This window comes from Crinia signifera, chromosome 4, assembly GCF_055691185.1.
Source record: "Crinia signifera chromosome 4, ASM5569118v1, whole genome shotgun sequence".
In the NCBI taxonomy this organism is placed as follows: Eukaryota; Metazoa; Chordata; class Amphibia; order Anura; family Myobatrachidae; genus Crinia; species Crinia signifera.
Genome location: NC_139220.1, coordinates 19900863 through 19923466, shown reverse-complemented (window position 1 = coordinate 19923466; position 22604 = coordinate 19900863). Strand labels below are relative to the sequence as shown.

The 22604-nt window shown below is 47.5% G+C and overlaps 1 protein-coding gene across 4 annotated transcripts in view; it reads right to left on the bottom strand.

The window, feature by feature from the left end:
- Nucleotides 1–1285: 1285 nt before the first annotated feature.
- Nucleotides 1286–22604, bottom strand: part of LOC146073835 (protocadherin gamma-A4-like) — a 49076-nt gene continuing 27757 nt past the window's right edge. For 3 of the 4 annotated variants that reach the window (XM_083181342.1, XM_083181339.1, XM_083181341.1), the window contains exons 2-4: nucleotides 8625–8683; nucleotides 7043–7131; nucleotides 1286–5075 (exon numbers count right to left, since the gene is read on the bottom strand). In XM_083181342.1, the coding sequence (XP_083037468.1) occupies nucleotides 4858–5075; nucleotides 7043–7131; nucleotides 8625–8683 (366 nt within the window). In that variant the 3' untranslated portion in view covers nucleotides 1286–4857. The remainder of the gene's footprint in view (nucleotides 5076–7042; nucleotides 7132–8624; nucleotides 8684–22604) is intronic. The other variant, XM_083181340.1, reaches the window with a different exon arrangement.

Genomic DNA, 22604 nt, shown 5'->3' with positions numbered 1-22604 from the left:
GAATCCCGAATGCCAAAATCCCGACAAGGGGGGGACGTGGATCGCCCCCCCTTGCGGGCTCGCTGCGCTCGCCACACAGCGGGCCCGGTGCCTCGTTACGCTCGGCACACTAATTTATTCTCCCTCCAAGGGTGTCGTGGACACCCACGGGGGGAGAAAGTGTCGGGATTTCGGCGTTCGGGATTTTGAATGGCGGGATCCTGACCGCCGGGATTTAAACTGCATCCCACCAGCGCATATATTACATACATCTTCACATTTTCCAGATGCAGTCCCAGGTTCCCGTCATTTGTCTCTGGAAACTGTTTCCTGGACATAGTGCTCTGTTTAATGATTGATTTAACTCAGTGGTCCCTCAAAACACTCTAACAGACCAGGTTTTAGGGATGTCTATGCCTATGCCCTGGTGACTTAATTAGTACCTTAGTCAGTTTGATTATACCATCTGAGCGCAAGCACAGTGAGTATCCTTAAAACCTGAACTTTTAGATTACCTTGAGGGTCGAGTTTTCAAAACCCGAGATTAACTGTTCCGTTCTATTCATCTTGTCCTTTATATCTTACATAATCTCCACACTTGGTACTTATTCATCAGACGTTATAGGTCATTCTGTCTCTAAAATCCATAAACATCATATTAGAGAGCCAGTGTCGTAAGTTCGTCCCAGTTGTCCAGAGGCAAAAAAAAAAATTGGTGCCCCCCCTACACACACACACACATAGCACCTTATATAAATATATGTATGCATGTGTGTATGTATGTATGTATGTATGGATTGTTCATATATTATGTTTAAAATAAAGAGACTGTAACACCTACGGTCCTGATAGGAGGAGAAGCCACAGAAGCAATATCGACAGCTTTCAATTAACTGATTCAAACTTACAGGGGAGTAGAGGTGCCCCCTTGGGAACAGGAGCCCGGCGGCTGATGACTCCATTGCCTCCCAGAGTTACACCTCTGTAGAGAGCGAAACACTGGAGCAGCGGTTTTGTGGTCCTTAAGGCATCCTGACAGTCCAGGTTTTAAGTATATGCATGGCTCAGTACAGATCGTTAAATCAAACTGACTTAGGTACTAATTAAGTCACCTGTGGCCAAATATGGATATTCTTAAACCCGGACCGTTTCGATGCCTCGAGAACAACGTTTAGGAACCTCTGTACTGGAATCTTCCTTTGTACTGATTGCAGAAATATAAGACAAAACAGAACAAAGCTTATACAAATGTAAAATAAACATAAGGGGGGAAAAAATGACGCAAACAGCTACTTCCTAACAAAACACCCCCCCCCCCCCCCCCCCCCGCACAAATGAGCTGGTGGATCCAAGTCTTTCAAGCTGTACAATAAACTGCTACCAGAATTTTCGGAAACGTTAAGCACAAGTTTACAAAGAAAGTGAAATAACAGTCATAGTTTACCCATCACCTACACAGTGGAGGCAGCCAATGTGTGACAAATCAACTTATGAAGTATCTTGAAACAAATGTGGGCTGGCCATTACTACTGGCAAATGCCTGAAGGCCTGGCTGTAGTCTCTGCCTCCTGGCGGACAGGAGACTACTGCAAAACCACGCCCCATGACTCATGACACACCCCTGTGATGCATATCCATGTCTTTTCTTCGTGTGCATGATAGGGATGGCCATCATTGCCATTGCCATGGTTGCATACAATGCAATGGATGGCCATCGATGGTTTTACCTACCGATGGTTATCCATTTTCTTAGACTGTTTGGCCTGTAGGCAAATCAGTACCTGGGGGTGGGGTTTCAAATGGTTTGGAGCGGTCCTATGCTCCGTGACCTGGTCCCTTGAGGAAAAACAAAACTATTTGGTTAAGCTGTGCCATTGATGGAGGGAAAACATCTGGTTCTCCCCTATCGATGGCAAAACTGTTCTACATCAGCCATAAACCATCGATGATTATGATTCATCGATGGTCATCCCTAGTGCATGAGTGCACAAGGAATGCCGGGACCTTTTCTTGCTCCCAGTCCACCCCCTTGATGAAGGAGAAGACTGAGCCTCAGTTATGTCTAATTCCTAGTGATCTGTCCATACAAAGGCTAACTCCATTGTGTCTAGGCCGTAGGTAGACTTCCATTCCTTTTGCCCAGTTATGTCCTTTTTTTATTTTGCTTTATGCAAACAAATTAAGTAAACCCCATGCTTCATTAAGACATGCAAATGATGGACCTTATTCCAATGCACCTGTGAATACCATATGGATTGCCGGCATGCACTTTTCTGTACAGTTATGTAAAAACACTTTCAACCTCGACCAACCGCTGCAGGTAGAATTACTGCCCCTCTGGTTGTGTCTTGGAATAAAATCTCCCAAAATCTTAAGTGAAAACTATCAACTAATTGTACTTTTTTTTTTTTTTACTGTATTGTGCAAGATTAATACTAATTTAAAATTGCCATTTATTTTATAAGGAAAGAATGCACAGCATAGGTACTTCTGGTACTTCTGGTGCCCTTGCTTGTTATGCCTCAATATATTTGATCAGAGGGGTACATTTACTAAAGGGTGAGTTTTTAGAAGTGAGAGATGTTGCCCATTGCAACGAATCAGATTCTAACGATTGTACTCTAGAACAGTGGATCCCAACATGGGGTACAAGTACCCCTGGAGGTACGCCGCAGACCAGTTGGGGCACTTGAAATTAATATTGGTAATGGCGGAAGAAGAGGAAGAAGTCTCCCGATGGCCGGAGAAGTCTTCTGTTGCCATGGTGATGAACCACGTTGCGTCACTTCTGGTTCCGTCTGCAGCGTCATCAGTGCTTTTGCCCGACCAGCAATCCACTGGGAGATACCCGCACTGCCCTCAGACATCAGTATTCATCTGGAGGAAGCAGAGGCATTACTCCTACAGGCATTATCATGAACCCCAGAGATAGTACACAACCAGTGGCCAGACACAGAGGGATCTGATTCCTGACAGAACACTACTCCTCCGCTAATATACAACACACATACGGATATGCATACCGCTCACTTCCACTCCACTTGTAAGAACTAGGGATATTTCAAACTGAGAGGAGGGGTACTAATAAATGAAAAGCATAATCAAGGGGTACGGGTGAGAAAACAGGTTGGGAACTGCTGCTCGAGAAAGTGCTAGATAAAAGATAAGCAGATATTGGTTACTATAAGCAACATCTCTTATGTCTACAAAATCACACTTTGGAAAATGTATCTGTAAGGTGTGTACTTACTAAGCAACAGCTTTCAGAAGCAATGATTGTCATCGGTTCTGCAGAACTTTGACTTTTAACAGAATTTGCATTTTAAAACTAGAATCGCCACAAATTGGTGGCTTCGAAAATCAGCTGTTTAGCATGCAGGCCTCTGTATAGTGCTACATGTCTCTCACCAAGAATACCAGACTTGGACTGGCCCAAACTGTGCATTTATCCGAATGAAATAAAATTATTAAAAAATTTGATGATAGTTTTCCTTTCATCTGGACCTGACACCTATATACAGTAGACTTGAACAATTCATGAGACTGCACCAAATCACATTCAATTCAACAGAAATCAGTGATTTTCCAAGAACCAATGAGATACATTGTGCCTCACTGGCGGCATGGATTCTTAGTGCGTTAAGGGCCGTATTCTGATGAATGGTGATCAGCCCCCCGAAATGCCTGCCACTGTTGCTGCTGACAGGCACCTGTTACGTTAAGTGTTAACCTTAACATGTTTATTTTTCCCTACCAGAATAAAAATCAACATATCACAATGAATAGTACTAGATTATTTGCTACACAATCGCTTATATATTATTACAATCACAACATACATTCTTTACATTTGATTGAACAAATGATATTTTCTCTTTACAATCCTGTTATTTCTTTATGCTGCTTAAGTCTCACAGATTTAGAAAAAAAATCGGGCACTGTCCTGTCGGCGACGCCAAGTAGATGCTAAAAATCTTTAAAAATCAACGTTTCCCATTTCCATTTAGCCTTCCCCATACACGTGTCTTACTATGTCATCTTTTTTTTTACTTGATCTTTCTTTTTTTATTTCTTTTTTAATTTATAGTTATTACATTTTTTTACAAAAACATTCCTTTCTTTTTGAATTAGGGCTCCCCATACTGAACTTTTATTCTGCTTAAACAACCAGATTGGCCTTCAAAATTGCTGCACTTTAGAAGCCAGGTCCATATACCAACCAATGTGGCATTATGACTTGCGTGCCTATTCTTCCTAGATATGTATGAACCATTTAATGCACAAACCTCAAACCTGAATCTGTTTTGTTTTCCAGTACACTTCAGCCTGACCCTTTAGTAACAGTTATAGCCATTGACTTGAGTTGTTATTGAATATTTTTTTTCACAGGTTCCCCAGAAGCTTTTGGAAAATATCGGGAAAGGGGAGGTGTGGTGGAAAGGGGGGTGTCTCTTTCATGAAAAATAGGGACTGTACCCATAATTGGAAAAAGGGATGTGCTTGCCCAGTAATTGTTTTCACTGCTTTGCTACTTAAATCTATAGTCCAAAGGTTTTAGAGTTAGTTGACTGTTTTTTTTTAAATTATCTAGTGTATATTAATTAATTATGCATTTTTAATAATTCTATTTTTAGAAGGGGAATGTTTTTGTTTTATATAGTAGGTCAAACATAAAAATGCATAAAGTATCATTACATGTATAAAAACAAAATAATAATCATATATATATATGGTGTCATGGCAACTAGGAGAATTAACTTTGTTTCCAATCGCCTTCATTAACAATCGCCTTCATTATTTATGCTTTTCTCTGTAACATTCATCATGATTTGGCTGGGGATAAGTGCTTAGAGGGTTATACTCTGTTGGTGCAAAATGTTATTTTTTCTCCTTTTTGGCCGCCTTTTTCTTGTTCCCCCCTGAAGGTGCAGGAGTTTTCCCTTCCTGTTTCACGGCAGCATTAATAGTAGCCGTCCCTGGAATATATACGTTCTGTCTGTAGTCAGGAACATGCTGCAGAGTAAACTGAGGCCCGTAACAGGCCCCCAGACCCATAGTCCCCGTTCCGCATCCGATGTTGGAATTTTCAGCAGCTTCTGGAACGCGAAAGAAAAATATGTCCATTTAAAATGTCACACAAATTCAGGCACAGCTTACAAGGGGGGGGGGGGTATTCAATCTTGGCCGTTATTTCTGCCGGGGGAAATAGTGTCCGCCGCCTATTCAATGCTGCCGTTTCCGACAGCATTGAAGGCGGACTCCGACAAAACAAATCCCACTTTAAAATAAGTTGGATTTGTTTTGTTGGAAATGGCCGCGGATTGTCAAATTCCTGTCCGGTTTTCCGCAGTTTGCTGCCGACATGCCCACTTTTCTACACTCTATAGGCGGAATATTGAATTCCATCTGTTGAGAAAGGTGAAAACGGCCCAAGATTCGTAAAGAGAACAAGAGATCAGATTCTAGCTATCATTTATTTGGGGCTGCCTAGACTATCAGAATGCACTGAGGACCAGGGCCCTCTTAAGGTATGGGCTTAATGGACAGCTGCCAAAGGGCTCCCCAATTCTAGGGGCAGATTGGGTTGTGGGAATCTGTCTCCTGAACTTCTTGGGAGACAGTAGATAATGCTGCCTGATTGCTTTGATTGGGCATCACACGCAATCAAAGTGGCCAGGCAGTATTCTCTTCCTGCTTTCCAGCCTGCAGCCAGACAGTGAATGGCTTTCAACATGCTGATTGGTGTATGGCTGAAGCTATCCACCAATCAGAGTCCAGCATTCTCTACCTGCCTCCCAACTGCAGCCATAGTAACATTCCCCCCAGATCTCATTTTAAATGCGATACATGATAAATGGGCCCCTAAATGAGGTGGCCCAGGCAGTGACGTGGGTTTAAATAAGGCATCCTGCAGGATAAGGGAGTAATCGCCACGTCAATGATTTTTTTAAAAAGTATTTTGGAGTTATTATGTTTATCCTTTATGGACTGTAGATAGTGGAGTCCATTATTAATATACATTTATCAACAGATCAGTCCCAAAAGTGGGTCAGTTTGGAAGTAAAATGGAAAAAGCATAGTTTGCAGACACTGGGATGCTCTCTGTATTGAGAGGCAGTCAATTACATTACTGTAGAGCTCTAATTGTATGGTGCTCACTAGAAGTATACTGTATTTCAATGGCACTCACTGAGATGTTCTACGTATAGAATGGAGGTCACTAGAATGCTCTCTGTATAGTATATTGGTCATTGGGATGCCTCTGTATTGTATATACAAGTCGTTTGGATTCTCTCTCACGTTTATCAGTCACTAGGATTCTCTCTGTATTGTTCTTCACTAAACTTCTTTATGGTTTGGGTGCAGATATAGGGTTTGGTATATTAAGTTGGCATTCTGAATGTCGACAGCATAATGTTGACATGGTCTAAATTTCATGACACATTCAGAATGTCGATACTGACATAATGTCAACACTGCCAGAATGTCAACATTTTGAATTTCAACACTATGGGGTATATTTACGAAAGCTTCTAAATATGAAAAGAGATTATGTTGCCCATAGCAACCAATCAAATTCTGTCTATCATTTCTTTATTGCATTTTAGAAAATGATGGTCAAAATCTAATTGGTTGCTATGTACAACATCACTTATTTTCATTTATAGAAGCGTTAGTAAATATACCCCTTAGAATGTTGACAATAGCATTTTCATTGTAACCCTAACTCTACAGCATAAACGTGGTGGGGGTGGCGGGTACTTTTTTCCCTCGTTGCAGGGAGCTGGGCAGTGGGGAGAGAGATGACAGGCCGCAGCACAGCCTTTCTCCCCAGCTCAGCACATGCTCTCTCTCTCTCTCCTTCTAGTTTATTTATTTCACAGGGGCGTGGCCACACCCCTAGCGGAGGCCCCACCCCCATCCGGTGGCCATGCCCCTTTGCTGCTGCTTTACTACAATGCTCCCTCTGTCCACGTCTGAATCACCCCCAGGGGCAGAGCGTTGTGTGTCATATTTTTGGGAGACGTTTGGAATATTATGCAAAATAGTTTTAAATTCTCACCGGTTGCTGATGCCAGGATCATGGCCTGGAGCCGCTCTGTTTCCACAGGGTTGTTCGGCCAGACACCGGCTTCCTCTGCAGGCTGAGCGCTGAGAGAGCAGATAATCAGCGGGGAATATGGTAAATAGAAAATAAGGAGGATGTTACTTCATTGTACAAAACTTCTATCTTCTCTATGTGATTATACTACTTACACGCCGTATCTAGGAATTTATGTGACAGTGTTAGAAGTTAGCCATAGCAATAAGCTTTTACCGGGATTATGTCAAAACCAAAACTGTCCGGAACCTGGAGTACTGGACCATCACCATGCAGCAGTCTCTGCCACTGAGTGCTGTCTGCTGAGCTGGGGAGAGAGGCAGCGGCAGTCTGTCCTCCCTCCTTGTGTGCAATCCCACCCACTCGCACCCCACCCTGCTGCCCATCCAGAAATAAAAAAAAGAATACAGTTTTTCTTCCAAAGGGCGTGGCCACCCCCTTCTTGTGGTCACACCCTTCCTTATTACCCCTGTTTACAGCCTCCCTGTACGGTCCGGGGATGTAGTTAAAACCGGAGCAGTCAAAGAAGCATACGGGGAGTCTGCCTTCACATATCCCTGGTGACAGCTGTCACAGGCACAGGATGGGTCAGACTCATACCTCCCAACTGTCCCGCTTATCGCGTGAACGTTCCGGTATTTTTGGACATTCCCGCGTCCCTCCTGTGGCCGGCAGTGAACCGCGGTGGGGGGGCAGTTGGGAGCCCCCCCTGTGCGCATGCGTAGCGTCTATTCTTTCAGGCAGAGGGGCTGGGGGCTGGCCAGCAGCTTACAGAGCTGCTGGGAATGCCCCCACAGCGGCGAGAAACGGGGGGCGTGGCCTCACGGCAGCGCCGCAAGTATAGACTACGCCCCCTTTTCGGCAGGTCACGCCCCAAAAAATTTGCAGCGTGCCTGCTCCCGCGTGTCTCATCTTAAATGTTGGCAGGTATGCAGAATCATCACCCATAAAGGGACCCGCACTACAAGTTTACTAAATGGAGCCCCTCCAGGCCAGCGTTCCGGGTCTATTCCTTTAGAATGTAAGCTGTCACGAGCAGGGCCCTCTCTCCTCAAGTGTGTCTTAGAATATAATCTCGGCCACCCTGATAATTGCGTCCGTGTCCTGTCCTCTGATGCAATGGTCTTTAATTACCATGTACTTGTACTAATTTGCGTTGTACTGTAATTCGTTATTTTATTGTTTTATACTCATCTATGTATTGCCAGGCGCTGTGGAACCCTTGTGGCGCCATATAAATAAATGATAATCATGATTCTGGTTCCGTTTTTTTACCTAATCCGCTTTTACAGTAACTATCATTTTATATTCTCCCACCACTAGTAGATGGTAGGGTATAGAAAATACGGTCTGTCGGCACATGTCGGCACAAAAAAAAGTTAAAAAAATAGTCATGTCAACCTTTGACTGTTGACCTTCCCATTGTTATTATATAATTAATAATAATAAGATTAATATTTATAATAACAATAATTACAATTAACAACAATAATAATATTGATATATCAGAATATCATTGAAAAAATTTCCAAGCTGTACTAACCCACTGGTCCCCGGTCTCTGCGCCTGTGAAAAGTGCCAGTCCATGTTGGCCTGCGCCTGCTGGGAAACAGAGGAAAGGAAAAAATAAACAAATATATATTGTAATGAGCGTTAGGAGAAACAGAGTACAGCTACTGTAGTTGTGTGATATATGGCAGCTAGAGGCCTCATTGGAATTATAAGTACTTCACTGAACTGCAGAATTTTTCCATAATGTTAAGTTCCATTTGATGAATGACAGATTAAAAAAAAAAATCAGTTATACCCCTTTCACATCACACCTCAGAACTGGGTAATTGCCGGGTTGGTGACGTATGGACCCCAGTCAGTGGCATAACTATAGCGCCGCAGACCCCGCAAAGGCGGGGAGGCGCTGACTAAGGGGGTTATTCTAGTTCATTCTTTCTGACAAAATCCTTCTTAGATGGACAAAACCATGTGCACTGCAGGGGGGGCAGATGTAACGTGCAGAGAGAATTAGATTTGGGTGAGTAATTTTGTTTCTGTGCAGGGAAAATACTGACTGCTTTATTTTTACACTGCAATATAGATCTCACTTTGAAGTAAAACCCCACCCAAATCTAATTCTCTCTGCACACGTTACATCTGCCCCACCTGCAGTGCACATGGTTTTGCCCATCTAAGAAGGATTTTGTAAGAAAGAATGAACCAAAATAAGGCCCTAAGTGTGGGCACCGGGGTCTGTGGGTGCTTTTGTTACGCCCCCCCCCCCCCCCCCCCCCTGTGAAGCGACAGCGCCACAGTGTCCGGCAACTGAAGCCCTGAGAGCAAACACTGTGGACGTAGACAGCGGTGCTGTTTGGCTGAGAGAGAGCGCACACTTAGCCAATCAGCTGCCTATCTTTTGAATTGTCAAACTCTGCCGCCTCCGTCCGTCCGCAGAGACCGCTCTCAGCGCTTCAGTTCCCAGACACTGTGGACACCGAACCAGGTCCCCTGGCACCCTTCTGTTCCCTCAGCCGCTGCACCCACAGGTACGGGGTACCACCTCGCCTCCCCCTGCCACCCTGGTATACTGTATCTGTACCAGCCATGGTGGGGGGGGGGTGTGTGGCATTATTTCTTGTTACGCCACTGAAATGTAATTTCATGGCTGTTCATGTTGTTTAAGGGCAGATTTCTATGGAACCAAATGGCCCAGTTTTACAGGACCAAAATCATTCGAAGTCCACTCAAAAGTTCTTCAATATGATACTGGTCTCATGTAAATGGGTCAGTTGGTTCCAAAGATATAGCCGGTTGGTTAAAGGTGGGGGTGGTATTCTCTCCCCCTCACACCAGAAAATGCAGGGACTAGGCTTGTGTAAAAGGGGTAAGCCCGGGAATGTCCCAGCATGATCCTGGGTCCATACTCTTGGGTAAGTCCCTGCATTTTCTGGTGTGAAAGGGGTATTATTTCAAATAGCAGTGCTCTCAATACAGCCTGGCTGCCCCCTGCTCTCTGCCCGGGTGTCAATGGCTGTCATTTCTGCTCGGCGGCTGACCCCCAGTTACCGTGAGCATGTATTCCCCTTAGCAATGAGCAGGTAATCCCACATAGCAATGAGCATGGAATCCCTGGCCATGAGCATGGAACCCCTGGCAATGAGCATGTAGGTAAGCAGCACTTATGTAGCATAATTTTTAATAGGCATTATGGTGTTTGGCATAATATTTAATGGACATTATGGTGTGTGGCTTAACATGTAATGGGCATTATGGTGTATATTTTTAATGGACACCGTAGGCGCGCACTGCACCTGTTTATGAAGCATATTGTGCATTATTGCTCAATCTGATTGGTATAGTGTGTACTTTGGCTCAATCCATGTGGCAAAATGTGAATTTTTGCCTTAATCCGTGTGGCATAATGTGAATTTTAACTCAATCGATGTGACATAGTGTGAATTTTGGCTCAGTCAATGTGGCATAATGTGTAAGAGACAAGTACAGTATAAGGGGGTGACTATTGTGTTGCATGATTTGTATAAGGGGTATATGGTGTGATAAACTTAGGTGACCACATAAAAGAAGCTGAAATGCTGTCTACCAAGTTTTGGCTTTCAGTATTCTTTTTATGACTGGAGTGCCGCCTCACCCCGCAAGTATCTTAGGACATCGGCGTCCTGCGGGTGCACCTTTGGGGTGCACCCGCCAACATATTTCCCTGCATTTTTCCTATGCCAGCCCCTTGCCTTTTCCAGGCATATATAATTAGTTGAAAGCATTTACACAAATACAGACACACCCATGAGCAGACCACCCAACCAGAACACTGGTCACACCCCCAACATTATTAGGTGCTGGCCACAACCCCTTATTATTGTGCATAATAGGCCCTTGATCATTTTCAGATCCAGGCCCATTTATACCTTAATCTGGCACTGGTGGCCAGGGAAAAATCAAGAATGCCACCACATTGAGGCTACCAGTGCTGCCAGCATTGACAAGTGCATACAGACTCGCTGAAGCACTGGCAGCCTCCACATGGTGGCATGCTTAATAATCCCAGGTCACCTTGGTGGCGATGTCACGCTGGGTACAAATTGCGTAGTTTGTACCCCATACAAACATCACTAATACTGATTGTACAATTATTTACAAAGATAATATAAACATAAAAAAGAAATATAAAATAACAAAAATGTCCAAACATCCAAATACTCGACACGTAAAACCTGTCCACACTGACACACATCAAATATGGGCAATATAGGGAACATGGTAAACTCCGGAGAGTCATCCATGGGCCCTGAACTTCAAGGACCAAGCTGGTGCCTTATATTGATATCTCATCTCCTGTTGTTGTACCAAGTCTTCCGTTATACCAAGTAGCCCCATCCAGGGCCACTGGAAGTAAATTGGGTGTGACCAATAATAGGGGGCATTGTCAACAGCAGGGGGCGTGGCCGCGTCCCTGTTTAAAAAAAAAAAAAATAGAATAAAATAATAATTTGCTGATGGTGCAGGCTGTGTGCTGGCGGGACAATTGCTTAGGGAGTGAGGGCTGCAACTCTCCCCTGCTCAGCACATGGCACTGAGCAGTGGGGTAGAGAGGCCATGGTGCCGCGGCAGCCTGTCCTCTGTACTCCCACTGCCCGACTCTCTGCAGAGGGGGAGGGGAGCGCCCTGTGGTTGACATGGTTTTTTTGGGGGAGGGGGGGGGTTGTGTATGGGAGTGTATGGGTTGTGCTACAGCTTCACCTATCTGCCTTTACTCAGTGTTTTGACAGTGTAATATTCTCCCATGCAGTTTGCGGCCAGTAATAACAGGTGGGAGGGGGCCCCCCCTGTCTAAAGTGACCCAGGCCCAGTGAAGGCTTAAGCCAGCCCTGCCCATAGCAGCTGTACCCCCGGCACCTATTGTAGCTACAACCCTGTATATAACACTTGTAACTGTGACAGGGAAGGTGGCCCCTCTCAGCACTGGCCCCATAGCAGCTGCACTCCCTGCACCTATGGTAGCTACACCTCTGTATATAACACATGTAACTGTGACAGGGAAGGTGGCCCCTCCCAGCTCTGGGCCCCATAGCATCTGCACCTATGGTAGTTACACCCCTGTATATAACACATGTAACTGTGACAGGGAAGGGGCCCCTCTCAGCTCTGGGCCCCATAGCAGCTGCACCCCCTGTACCTATGGTAGTTACACCCCTGTGTAGAACACATGTAACTGTGACAGGGAAGGTGGCCCCTCTCAGCTCTGGGCCCCATAGCAGCTGCACTCCATGCACCTATGGTAGCTACATCCCTGTATATAACCCATGTAACTGTGACAGAGAAGGTGGCCCCTCTCAGCTCTGGGCCCCATAGCAGCTGCACTCCCTGCACCTATGGTAGCTACATCTCTGTATATAACACATGTAACTGTGACAGGGAAGGTGGCCCCTCCCAGCTCTGGGCCCCATAGCATCTGCACCTATGGTAGTTACACCCCTGTATATAACACATGTAACTGTGATGGGGAAGGTGGCCCCTCTCAGCTCTGGGCCCCACAGCAGCTGCACCCCATGTACCTATGGTAGCTATACCCTGTATATAACACATGTAACTGTGACAGGGAAGGTGCCCCCTCTTAACTCTGGGCCCCATAGCAGCTGTACCCCCTGCACCTATGGTAGCTACACCCTGTATATAACACATGTAACTGTGACAGGGAAGGTGGCCCCTCTCAGCTCTGGGCCCCATAGCAGCTGCACTCCCTGCACCTATGCTTGCTACATCCCTTTATAAACCACGTGTAACTGTGGCAGGGAAGGTGGCCCCTCTTAGCTCTACAGGGGGTGCAGCTGCCCCATAGCAGCTGCACCCCCTGTACCTATGGTAGTTACACCCCTGTGTAGAACACATGTAACTGTGACAGGGAAGGTGGCCCCTCTCAGCTCTGGGCCCCATAGCAGCTGCACTCCCTGCACCTATGCTTGCTACATCCCTTTATAAACCACGTGTAACTGTGGCAGGGAAGGTGGCCCCTCTCAGCTCTGGGCCCCATAGCAGCCGCACCCCCTGCACCTATGGTAGCTACACCCCTGTATATAACACATGTAACTGTGACAGGGAAGGTGGCCCCTCTCAGCTCTGGGCCCCATAGCAGCTGCACCCCCTGCACCTATCGTAGCTACACCCTTGTATATAACACATGTAACTGTAACAGGGAAGGTGCCCCCTCTCAGCTCTGGGCCCAATAGCAGCTGCACCCCCCGCACCTATGGTAGCTACACCCCTGTATATAACCCATGTAACTGTGACAGGGAAGGTGGCCCCTCTCAGCTCTGGGCCCCATAGCAGCTGCACTCCCTACACCTATGGTAGCTACACCCTGTATATAACACATGTAACTGTGACAGGGAAGGTGGCCGCTCTCAGCTCTGGGCCCCATAACAGCTGCACCCCCCGCACCTATGGTAGCTACACCCTGTATATAACTCATGTAACTGTGACAGGGAAGGTGGCCCCTCCCAGCTCTGGGCCCCATAGCATCTGCACCTATGGTAGTTACACCCCTGTATATAACACATGTAACTGTCATGGGGAAGGTGGCCCCTCTCAGCTCTGGGCCCCACAGCAGCTGCACCCCATGTACCTATGGTAGCTATACCCTGTATATAACACATGTAACTGTGACAGGGAAGGTGCCCCCTCTTAACTCTGGGCCCCATAGCAGCTGTACCCCCTGCACCTATGGTAGCTACACCCTGTATATAACACATGTAACTGTGACAGGGAAGGTGGCCCCTCTCAGCTCTGGGCCCCATAGCAGCTGCACTCCCTGCACCTATGCTTGCTACATCCCTTTATAAACCACGTGTAACTGTGGCAGGGAAGGTGGCCCCTCTTAGCTCTACAGGGGGTGCAGCTGCCCCATAGCAGCTGCACCCCCTGTACCTATGGTAGTTACACCCCTGTGTAGAACACATGTAACTGTGACAGGAAAGGTGGCCCCTCTCAGCTCTGGGCCCCATAGCAGCTGCACTCCCTGCACCTATGCTTGCTACATCCCTTTATAAACCACGTGTAACTGTGGCAGGGAAGGTGGCCCCTCTTAGCTCTACAGGGGGTGCAGCTGCCCCATAGCAGCTGCCCCCTCTGTACCTATGGTAGTTACACCCCTGTGTAGAACACATGTAACTGTGACAGGGAAGGTGGCCCCTCCCAGCTCTGGGCCCCATAGCAGCTGCACCTATGGTAGCTACATCCCTGTATATAACCCATGTAACTGTGACAGGGAAGGTGGCCCCTCTCAGCTCTGGGCCCCATAGCAGCCGCACCCCCTGCACCTATGGTAGCTACACCCCTGTATATAACACATGTAACTGTGACAGGGAAGGTGGCCCCTCTCAGCTCTGGGCCCCATAGCAGCTGCACCCCCTGCACCTATCGTAGCTACACCCTTGTATATAACACATGTAACTGTAACAGGGAAGGTGGCCCCTCTCAGCTCTGGGCCCAATAGCAGCTGCACCCCCCGCACCTATGGTAGCTACACCCCTGTATATAACCCATGTAACTGTGACAGGGAAGGTGGCCCCTCTCAGCTCTGGGCCCCATAGCAGCTGCACTCCCTACACCTATGGTAGCTACACCCTGTATATAACACATGTAACTGTGACAGGGAAGGTGGCCGCTCTCAGCTCTGGGCCCCATAACAGCTGCACCCCCCGCACCTATGGTAGCTACACCATTGCTTCCTACCTCCGACATTGTTGCAGACCTTATTCTGTATAAGTAAGCATCCTTCTGGTGTGCGATACAACAGAACGCATGTTCTGTGATTTCACCATGACTGCCTTACAATGGGTGCACTGGTGCATTTTGATCGGGCCTAGCTCTGGAACTATATTTAGAGCCAGGGGAAATTTGCAGTGTAACGCGTCATGTGCACTGCAGGATGCATTCACTGTAGTGCGGTATCTGTGTGAGAGAGGACCACATAAACTGCTGCCCCCAATACATTCACTGCGTCAGTCTAGGCCCTCCCAGTGCTGCCGGTACAATGGGGAGGGGGTAAGCCGGTGGGTGGCGCTGGATTTTATTTAGAATTCAAATGACTGATTGTTTCGGCGTGCATGCCTAGCTCTGCAGAAATCTTCATTGTAATGCAGCACGCCGGGGCGCTGATAAACAATACAAATCTACGCATATAATTAAAATAAGTGGACTGGTAGAAAAGACGCCTCATTCAGCCATAGCAAATCATTCAAAACCGTGCGTAGGTTCCCTCATTTGTACTCTGCCTGCATTCGCTGGAACCAAAATAGTCAGCAGCCTTTATATATAGAGGATTTATACCTCGCTGCCGATTGAAGGCATGGTCTGGTTGTAAAGCTGTGTATCCAATGCCTGCAGATCCCCTCACAGTTGCTATGACAACCTATTGGCAGTTTGTTTACAGGGCCCTGCTTCTCCGGCGTAGTACGAATGGAGGGTATATGCCTTTTATTCTAAGTGGGTGTTAAAAATAACAGCTGAAATTGGAATAAAGAACTAAGGCACGCAGCGAGGAACTGGGGGAGATCAACGGGAAGAGAAAAGCATATAAAACACGCTGAATGGATCCATAAATGGATGATGCGGATAGATTTATGGCAGATCTCTTGTTGCAATAGGATATTTTAGCAAAAATTTGTCATTTCATAGGAAAAACTGCTGGGCGCATCTGTGCATTACAGGGGCTGCGGCTGATCTGGGCAGTCCGGAGGGTGCGGCACATCTTGGCATTTTCGGGGCTGTGTCTGATCTGGGCATTCCGGGGACTGCGGCGGATTTGGGCATTCTCGGGGGCTGCAGCGCATCTGGGCATTACCGGGGCTGCGGCACATCTGGGCATTCCCGGGGCTGCGGCACATCTGGGCATTCCCTGGGCTCCTGTGTATCTGGGCATTCCCAGGGCTGTGGTGCATCTGGGCATTCCTGGTTGTGCTACACATCTGGGCATTCCCAGGGCTGCGGCGTATCTGGGCATTCCCGGGGGCTGCGGTGTATTTGGACATACTTGGGGCTGCGGTGCATCTGGGCTGCAACGCATAAGGGCACTGCCTGGGCTGCAATGCATCTGGGCACTCCCGGGGCTAAGATGCATCTGGGCATTCCCGGAGCTGCAGTGCATCTGGGCATTCCTAAGGCTGCGGTGCATCTGGGCATTCCCTTGGGCTGCGGCACATCTGTGCATTCCTAGGGCTGCAGTGCATCTGGGCATTCCCAGGGCTGCAACGCATCTGGGCACTACTGGGGCTGAGACGCATCTGGGCATTCCCGGGGCAGCAGTGCATCTGGGCATTCCCAGGGTTGCAGTGCATCTGGGCATTCCTGTGGGCTGCCTGCAATGCATCTGGCAATTCCCGGGGCTGCGGCACATCTGGGCATTCCTGGGGCTGCAGTGCATCTGGGCATTCCCGGGGCTGCAGTGCATCTGGGCATTCACGGGGCTGCGGTGCATCTGGCATTCCCAGTGCTGCAGCACATCTGGGCATTACCGGGGCTGCGGCACATCTTGGCATTCCCAGGGCTGCGGTGCATCTGGGCATTCCTGTGGGCTGCAACGCATCTGGTCATTCCCGGTTTTGCTTTACATCTGGGCATTCCCGGGTCTGCAGCACATCTGGGCATTCCCAGGGCTGCTGCGTTTCTGGGCATTCCCGGGGGCTGCGGGGTATCTGGGCATTCCCTGGGCTGCAACTCATCTGGGCACTGCCGGGGCTGCAATGCATCTGGGCACTCCCAGGGCTGAGACTCATCTGGGCATTCCCAGAGCAGCTGTGAATCTGGGCATTCCTAGGGCTGCGGTGCATCTGGGCATTCCCATGACTGCGGTGCATCTGGGCATTCCCTTGGGCTGCGGCACATCTGGGCATTCCTAGGGCTGCAGTGCATCTGGGCATTCCCAGGGCTGCAACACATCTGGGCATTCCCAGGGCCGCAACACATCTGGGCATTCCCGGGGCGGCAGCACATCTGGGCACTCCTGTGGCTGCGGCACATCTGGGCATTCCTGTGGGCTGCAACGCATCTGGTCATTCCTGGTTTTGCATCACATCTGGGCATTCCCGGGTCTGCAGCACATCTGGGCATTCCCGGGGCTGCGGCGGATGTGGGCATTCCCGGGGCTGCGGCTGGTCTAGTTTTTGTCACTGGTAAATGTCCCCTTTGTACCATTGCTGTACAAGTTACATCTTGACGAAGTCCATAAGAATTTTTATTTTTTATATTAAAAGTCTCTTTTTTAGTAGATAAAATGTTGGATGAAGCTATATCAATGTACATTTAAGGTTAACTAGCTGTATTTTCCAACGCGTTTCGTGTCAGATGAGACTTCATCAGGGGCTAGTCAGAGCACTTTGGTAATCTCAACCATGTGTGTGTGTGTGTGTTTAAAATAATTAGTATCAGAATAGCTCAACCTGTTCTAGTGATTCAACAGGAAACAGTTTCTATGTGAGCCCAAAAATACTACAATGAAAAAAATCACCTCAGATGCGGGAGAGGCACTCTTAGATCAGTGTTTACAGGCAGAGCCTGATTTGAGAGTGGTAGCCCAGTGGTGTCACTAGGGTTGTTGTCACCCGGCGTAGAACTCACGGTGTCACCACCACCACCACCAGGCCCCCCAACTTTCTTGAAGATGGAGCCGGGGATGCCTGTGCGCGCCGGGGCGCGTTGGAAAAATTGGGTGTGTGGCTTATCAGAAAGGGGCATGGCCTGTACCATGAGTGTATTGTGTTCCTGCAGATTGCAAATTTTAGTGAACTTTGTAATGCCCATTACACATAAAGCCACATGCCATAATGCCATTACACATTATGCCGCACACCATGATGCCAATTACACATTACGCCCCACACCGCAATGCTAATTACATAATACGCCGCACACTGTGATGCTAATTACACATTATGCCGCACACCTTGCTGCCCATTACACCGCACAATGTGATGCCCATTAAACATATGCCCCCACAGTGCCATATATGCCCCCACAGTGCCAGATATTCCCCCACAGTACCAAATACACATATGCCTCCACAGTGCCAGATACACATATGCCCCCACAGTGCCAGATACACTTATGCCCCCACAGTGCCAGATATTCCCCACAGTGCCACCTACAGATATGCCCCCACAGTGCCAGATACACATATGCCCCCACAGTGCCAGATACACATATGCCCCCGCAGTGCCAGATACACATATGCCCCTGCAGTGCCAGATACACATATGCCCCCACAGTGCCAAATATGCCCCCACAGTGCCAGATATGCCCCACAGTGCCAGATATGCCCCCACAGTGCCAGATACACATATGCCCCCCGCAGTGCCAAAAACACATATGCCCCCACAGTGCAAGATACACATATGCCCCCACAGTGCCAGATATGCCCCCACAGTGCCAGATACACATATGCCCCCGCAGTGCCAAAAACACATATGCCCCCACAGTGCCAGATACACATATGCCCCCACAGTGCCAGATACACATATGCCCCCACAGTGCCAGATATGCCCCCACAGTGCCAGATACACATATGCCCCCACAGTGCCAGAAACACATATGCCCCTACAGTGCCAGATATGCCCCCACAGTGCCAGATATGCCCCCACAGTGCCAGAATTTCCCATCAGCAGAGTGCAACTCACCATTGCTGTCTCCATCTGCTGCTGCTGTTGGGGGAGGGGGCAGCACACGCCACTCTTTGTCCTCACCCCAGTCCGGTGTCCCCCTGGCCTGCTGTCCTGTGTCTCCTCTGCTGCCGCTTCAGAGGGGGGGAGCACTCAGCGCAGGGCGCATATCTCCTTCCCCCTCACTGTGTCTCTAAATCTGTCCCTGTCAGCCAATCATATCTCGTGGTCTGGCTCTTGATTGGCTGCCGGCCCACGAGCTCTGATTGGCTCACGGTCCAGCAGCCAATCAGGAGCCGGCCCGCAAGCTTGGCCCAGAAAGGGACAGACTCATAGACACAGTGAATGGGAAGGAGTTATGCGCCTTGCGCTGAACGCTCTCCTCCCCTCTGAAGCGGCGGCGGCGGAGGAGGACAGTGAGGGGAAGGAGAGACGTGCGATGCGCTCTTCTCTCTCCCCTCTGAATGAAACCGGCAGCGGGTGCGGCAGCGCGGCTAAATTTGGTGTCACCCCACTGACTGGTGACACCCCGTGCGGGCCACACCCCCCGCACCCGCCTAGTAACGCCACTGCGATGTGATGGTGCCTGATATTGTTACATCGGACAGCATCGTATCCCCCGTGGAAGGGAGGTGGCCGGTGGCGGTGCAGGAGGGATGAGAGATTCTTGCTGGTGTCCCTACTGATACATTCAGGGGATAAACGGGTGTTTTGGGGGAATTAGCCACAAATAATGTTATAAATGGGCCCCTTAGTCCGTATTCTTTTTCCCATAAAGCATCCATCAATGTGCTGCCATCAGCAAATCTGGAGTCCTTGCCTCTTTCCCATGGCCCCACCCCCTTTGGAATCCCGTCCCCTGCCTTTCCCCAGTTACGGCCTCTCGTTTGCTGTAGTCTCCGGTGTAACGGAGCATGTACTGAGCTTGCACTGTAGAGAGTGGAGGTGGCAATGAGAACGTGTCATGGGTATTTTCGGGTAGGGGAGAATATACCCCCTCAGCTGCGGCCATGTAAGTGCGAAAAACATGGCGTCGGCATGTGTGTTTCCTTAGGACCAGTATAGTCTGCGTATGGGTATGCAGTTGCACTTTTTTTCTGGGTGACAGCTTCACTTGCGATGATTAGTAGCTCCCTGGCTTAAAAATTTGTGTACAGACATGAATTAGGCCCAGTGACAATTAAGCCCAAAGTAATCTATAGTTGCTCATTGGCCTTCGCTTTATAATCCTGTGAACCAAAGTAAAAACATCATTTCCTTGGTGCATCCCAGAACCGAGTGCTCGCGGGGCTGAATTCTTGGCAAGCGAGAGGGAAAGACGCGGCCGGCCATATTTTATACACACTGAGCATTATAGTACGTGTGACACAGGGTCTGTCACTGATATGAAAATCTATCGATTTATATTTGTAGAGATAAAGATGTAATGAAGCGAGTCTGAAAGAATACGCTACAGATTCCTATGATGTATAACACAGACCTTCATAGGAATAGAGCAGGAAGCGGGTGCACAGTGAGTACGGGATACATCGCTAGGTCGACACTATGAAGGGTCGACATGCATTGGATCGGCCACTAAAGGTCGACAGGGCTTATGTCGACACATGACATAGCTCGACATAGCTAAGGTGGACAGGGTCAGAAGGTCAACACAAGCATTAGGTCGACAATGGCAAGGTCGACGGTCAAAAGGTCAAGTACAGTAGGTCACTATGTCTATAAGTCTTCACTCTGCCATTATCCCTTTAGGCACTGAACCCGGGGCACAATTAGGGTTAGGTACAAAATGCGGACAGTCGGAATACTGACAGGGGGATCCCAACGGACAGAATCCTGACACATCCCTGACAAAAACTCCCTTCTCCACAGCCTAACCCCAACCTCCCACAGCCTAAACCTCAACATTCCCCTCCCACAGCCTAACCCCAACCTCCCCCTCCCACAGGCTAACCATAACCTGCCCCTCTCACAGCCTAACTAACCTCTCCCTCCCACAGCCTAACCCCAACCTGCCCCTCCAACAGCTGCACCCTAACCTCCTCCTACCACAGCCTAACCGCAACCTCCCTCTCCCACAGCCTAACCCCAACCTGCCCATCCCACAGGCTAACCCTAACCTCTTCCTACCACAGCCTAACCGCAACCTCCATCTCCCACAGCCTAACCCCAACCTGCCCATCTCACAGCCTAACCCTAACCTCAGTCTAACCCCAACCTCCCTCTCCCACAGCCTAACCTCAATCTCCCCCTCCCACAGTCTAAATTCAACATGCCCCTTCCACAGCCTAAAGGCCCATACACACTTGAAGATTTTCATTTCAAAAGACTTTGCCAAAATCTTTGATAGATATATCTTTCACCAAAGTAGTGCGTACACACTGAGCTATTGTCCCCAAAGAGCAAGAGATTTTCAGAAGGGCGAAAGACTTTGCTGAAAATCTTTCATTATAAATGGGCTGGGTTTGAATTCCAAGGGTTCCGACGTGGCAGCCCTCACCGCATCACCCGCCAGCCTCCCCCCCGTGGAGCCATGCAGCGCCAGCCGCATCACCCGCAGCCCCTTCCCTCCCTCGGAGCGATACCCTGTGGAGCAAAGCGGCACCCGCATCACACCCCCTTCCCCAGTGGAGCGAGTAGTGCCGGAGCGCCCCCCCCGCCTGGGACGCTACCTGGCCATATAATATATATATATATATATATATATATATATATATATATATAATATATATATATATATATATATATTATATATATATAATAATATATATTATAATATATATTATATATAATAATATATATTATATATAATAATATATATTATAATATATATATTATATATTATAATATATATATTATATATTATAATATATATATTATATATAATAATATATATATTATATATAATAATATATATATTATATATAATAATATATATATTATATATAATAATAATAATATATATATATTATATATAATAATATATATATATATTATATATAATAATAATAATATATATATTATATATAATAATAATAATATATATATTATATATAATAATATATATATTATATATAATAATATATATATATATATATATATATATATCTTCCAAACTTTAATTCATCCTCTTAAAATTCAACATGATAGTCGACGTTTCGGGCCATTGCACGACCCTTTTTCAAGACTTTGTTCCAGCCTGATCTCCTGCTGTCAGCGATGACACTATCCCCCTGCGCTAAGCCTTATATGCCACAGAGTACGCCCATCAAGATAAATCTCCAGCCTATCCAGGCCAGCAATATTAAAGAAAATCAGCCGTTAAGTTAATCACATACCTGTCCGGTGCCCGTGTTCCCGCCGCCCGCTCGTGGGGTGGCGTGCGTGTCACACAAAGTTCTGTATCGCCGCGTCTTCCGTGCGGCGTGCGTTCCAGAAGAAGGAAGTAGTCATACAGACTTACTTCTGGGCGTCCGGTCAGGTGGTGCTTTGTAGGATGTGACGCTGCTTGCGTTCCATCCTCAAGCCGGGTACGTGAGCAAATTGCTTCCTGCGTTCCACCAAGGCGGAAGCAGGTTATCATAAGCTAAAGAATTTTTATATTACGTTACAAAGCGGGCATATTTATTGTAAAAAAGTAACTTCTCAGCAATGATCTTATTGCTTCCTGCATTCAACCAAGGTGGGAGCAGGTTACTGAAAAATATTATAGTCCAAAAACGGGCATAATTATTGTGACAAAAAACGAGCCTTTCAACAGGGGAACCGGGTCATCGCTGTCTATTACATCAAATTACACATGTCATACAGTTAAAATCAAGTAAAATTAAAATACACATATTCATGGAGAGAACAGACCAATCAGTCAG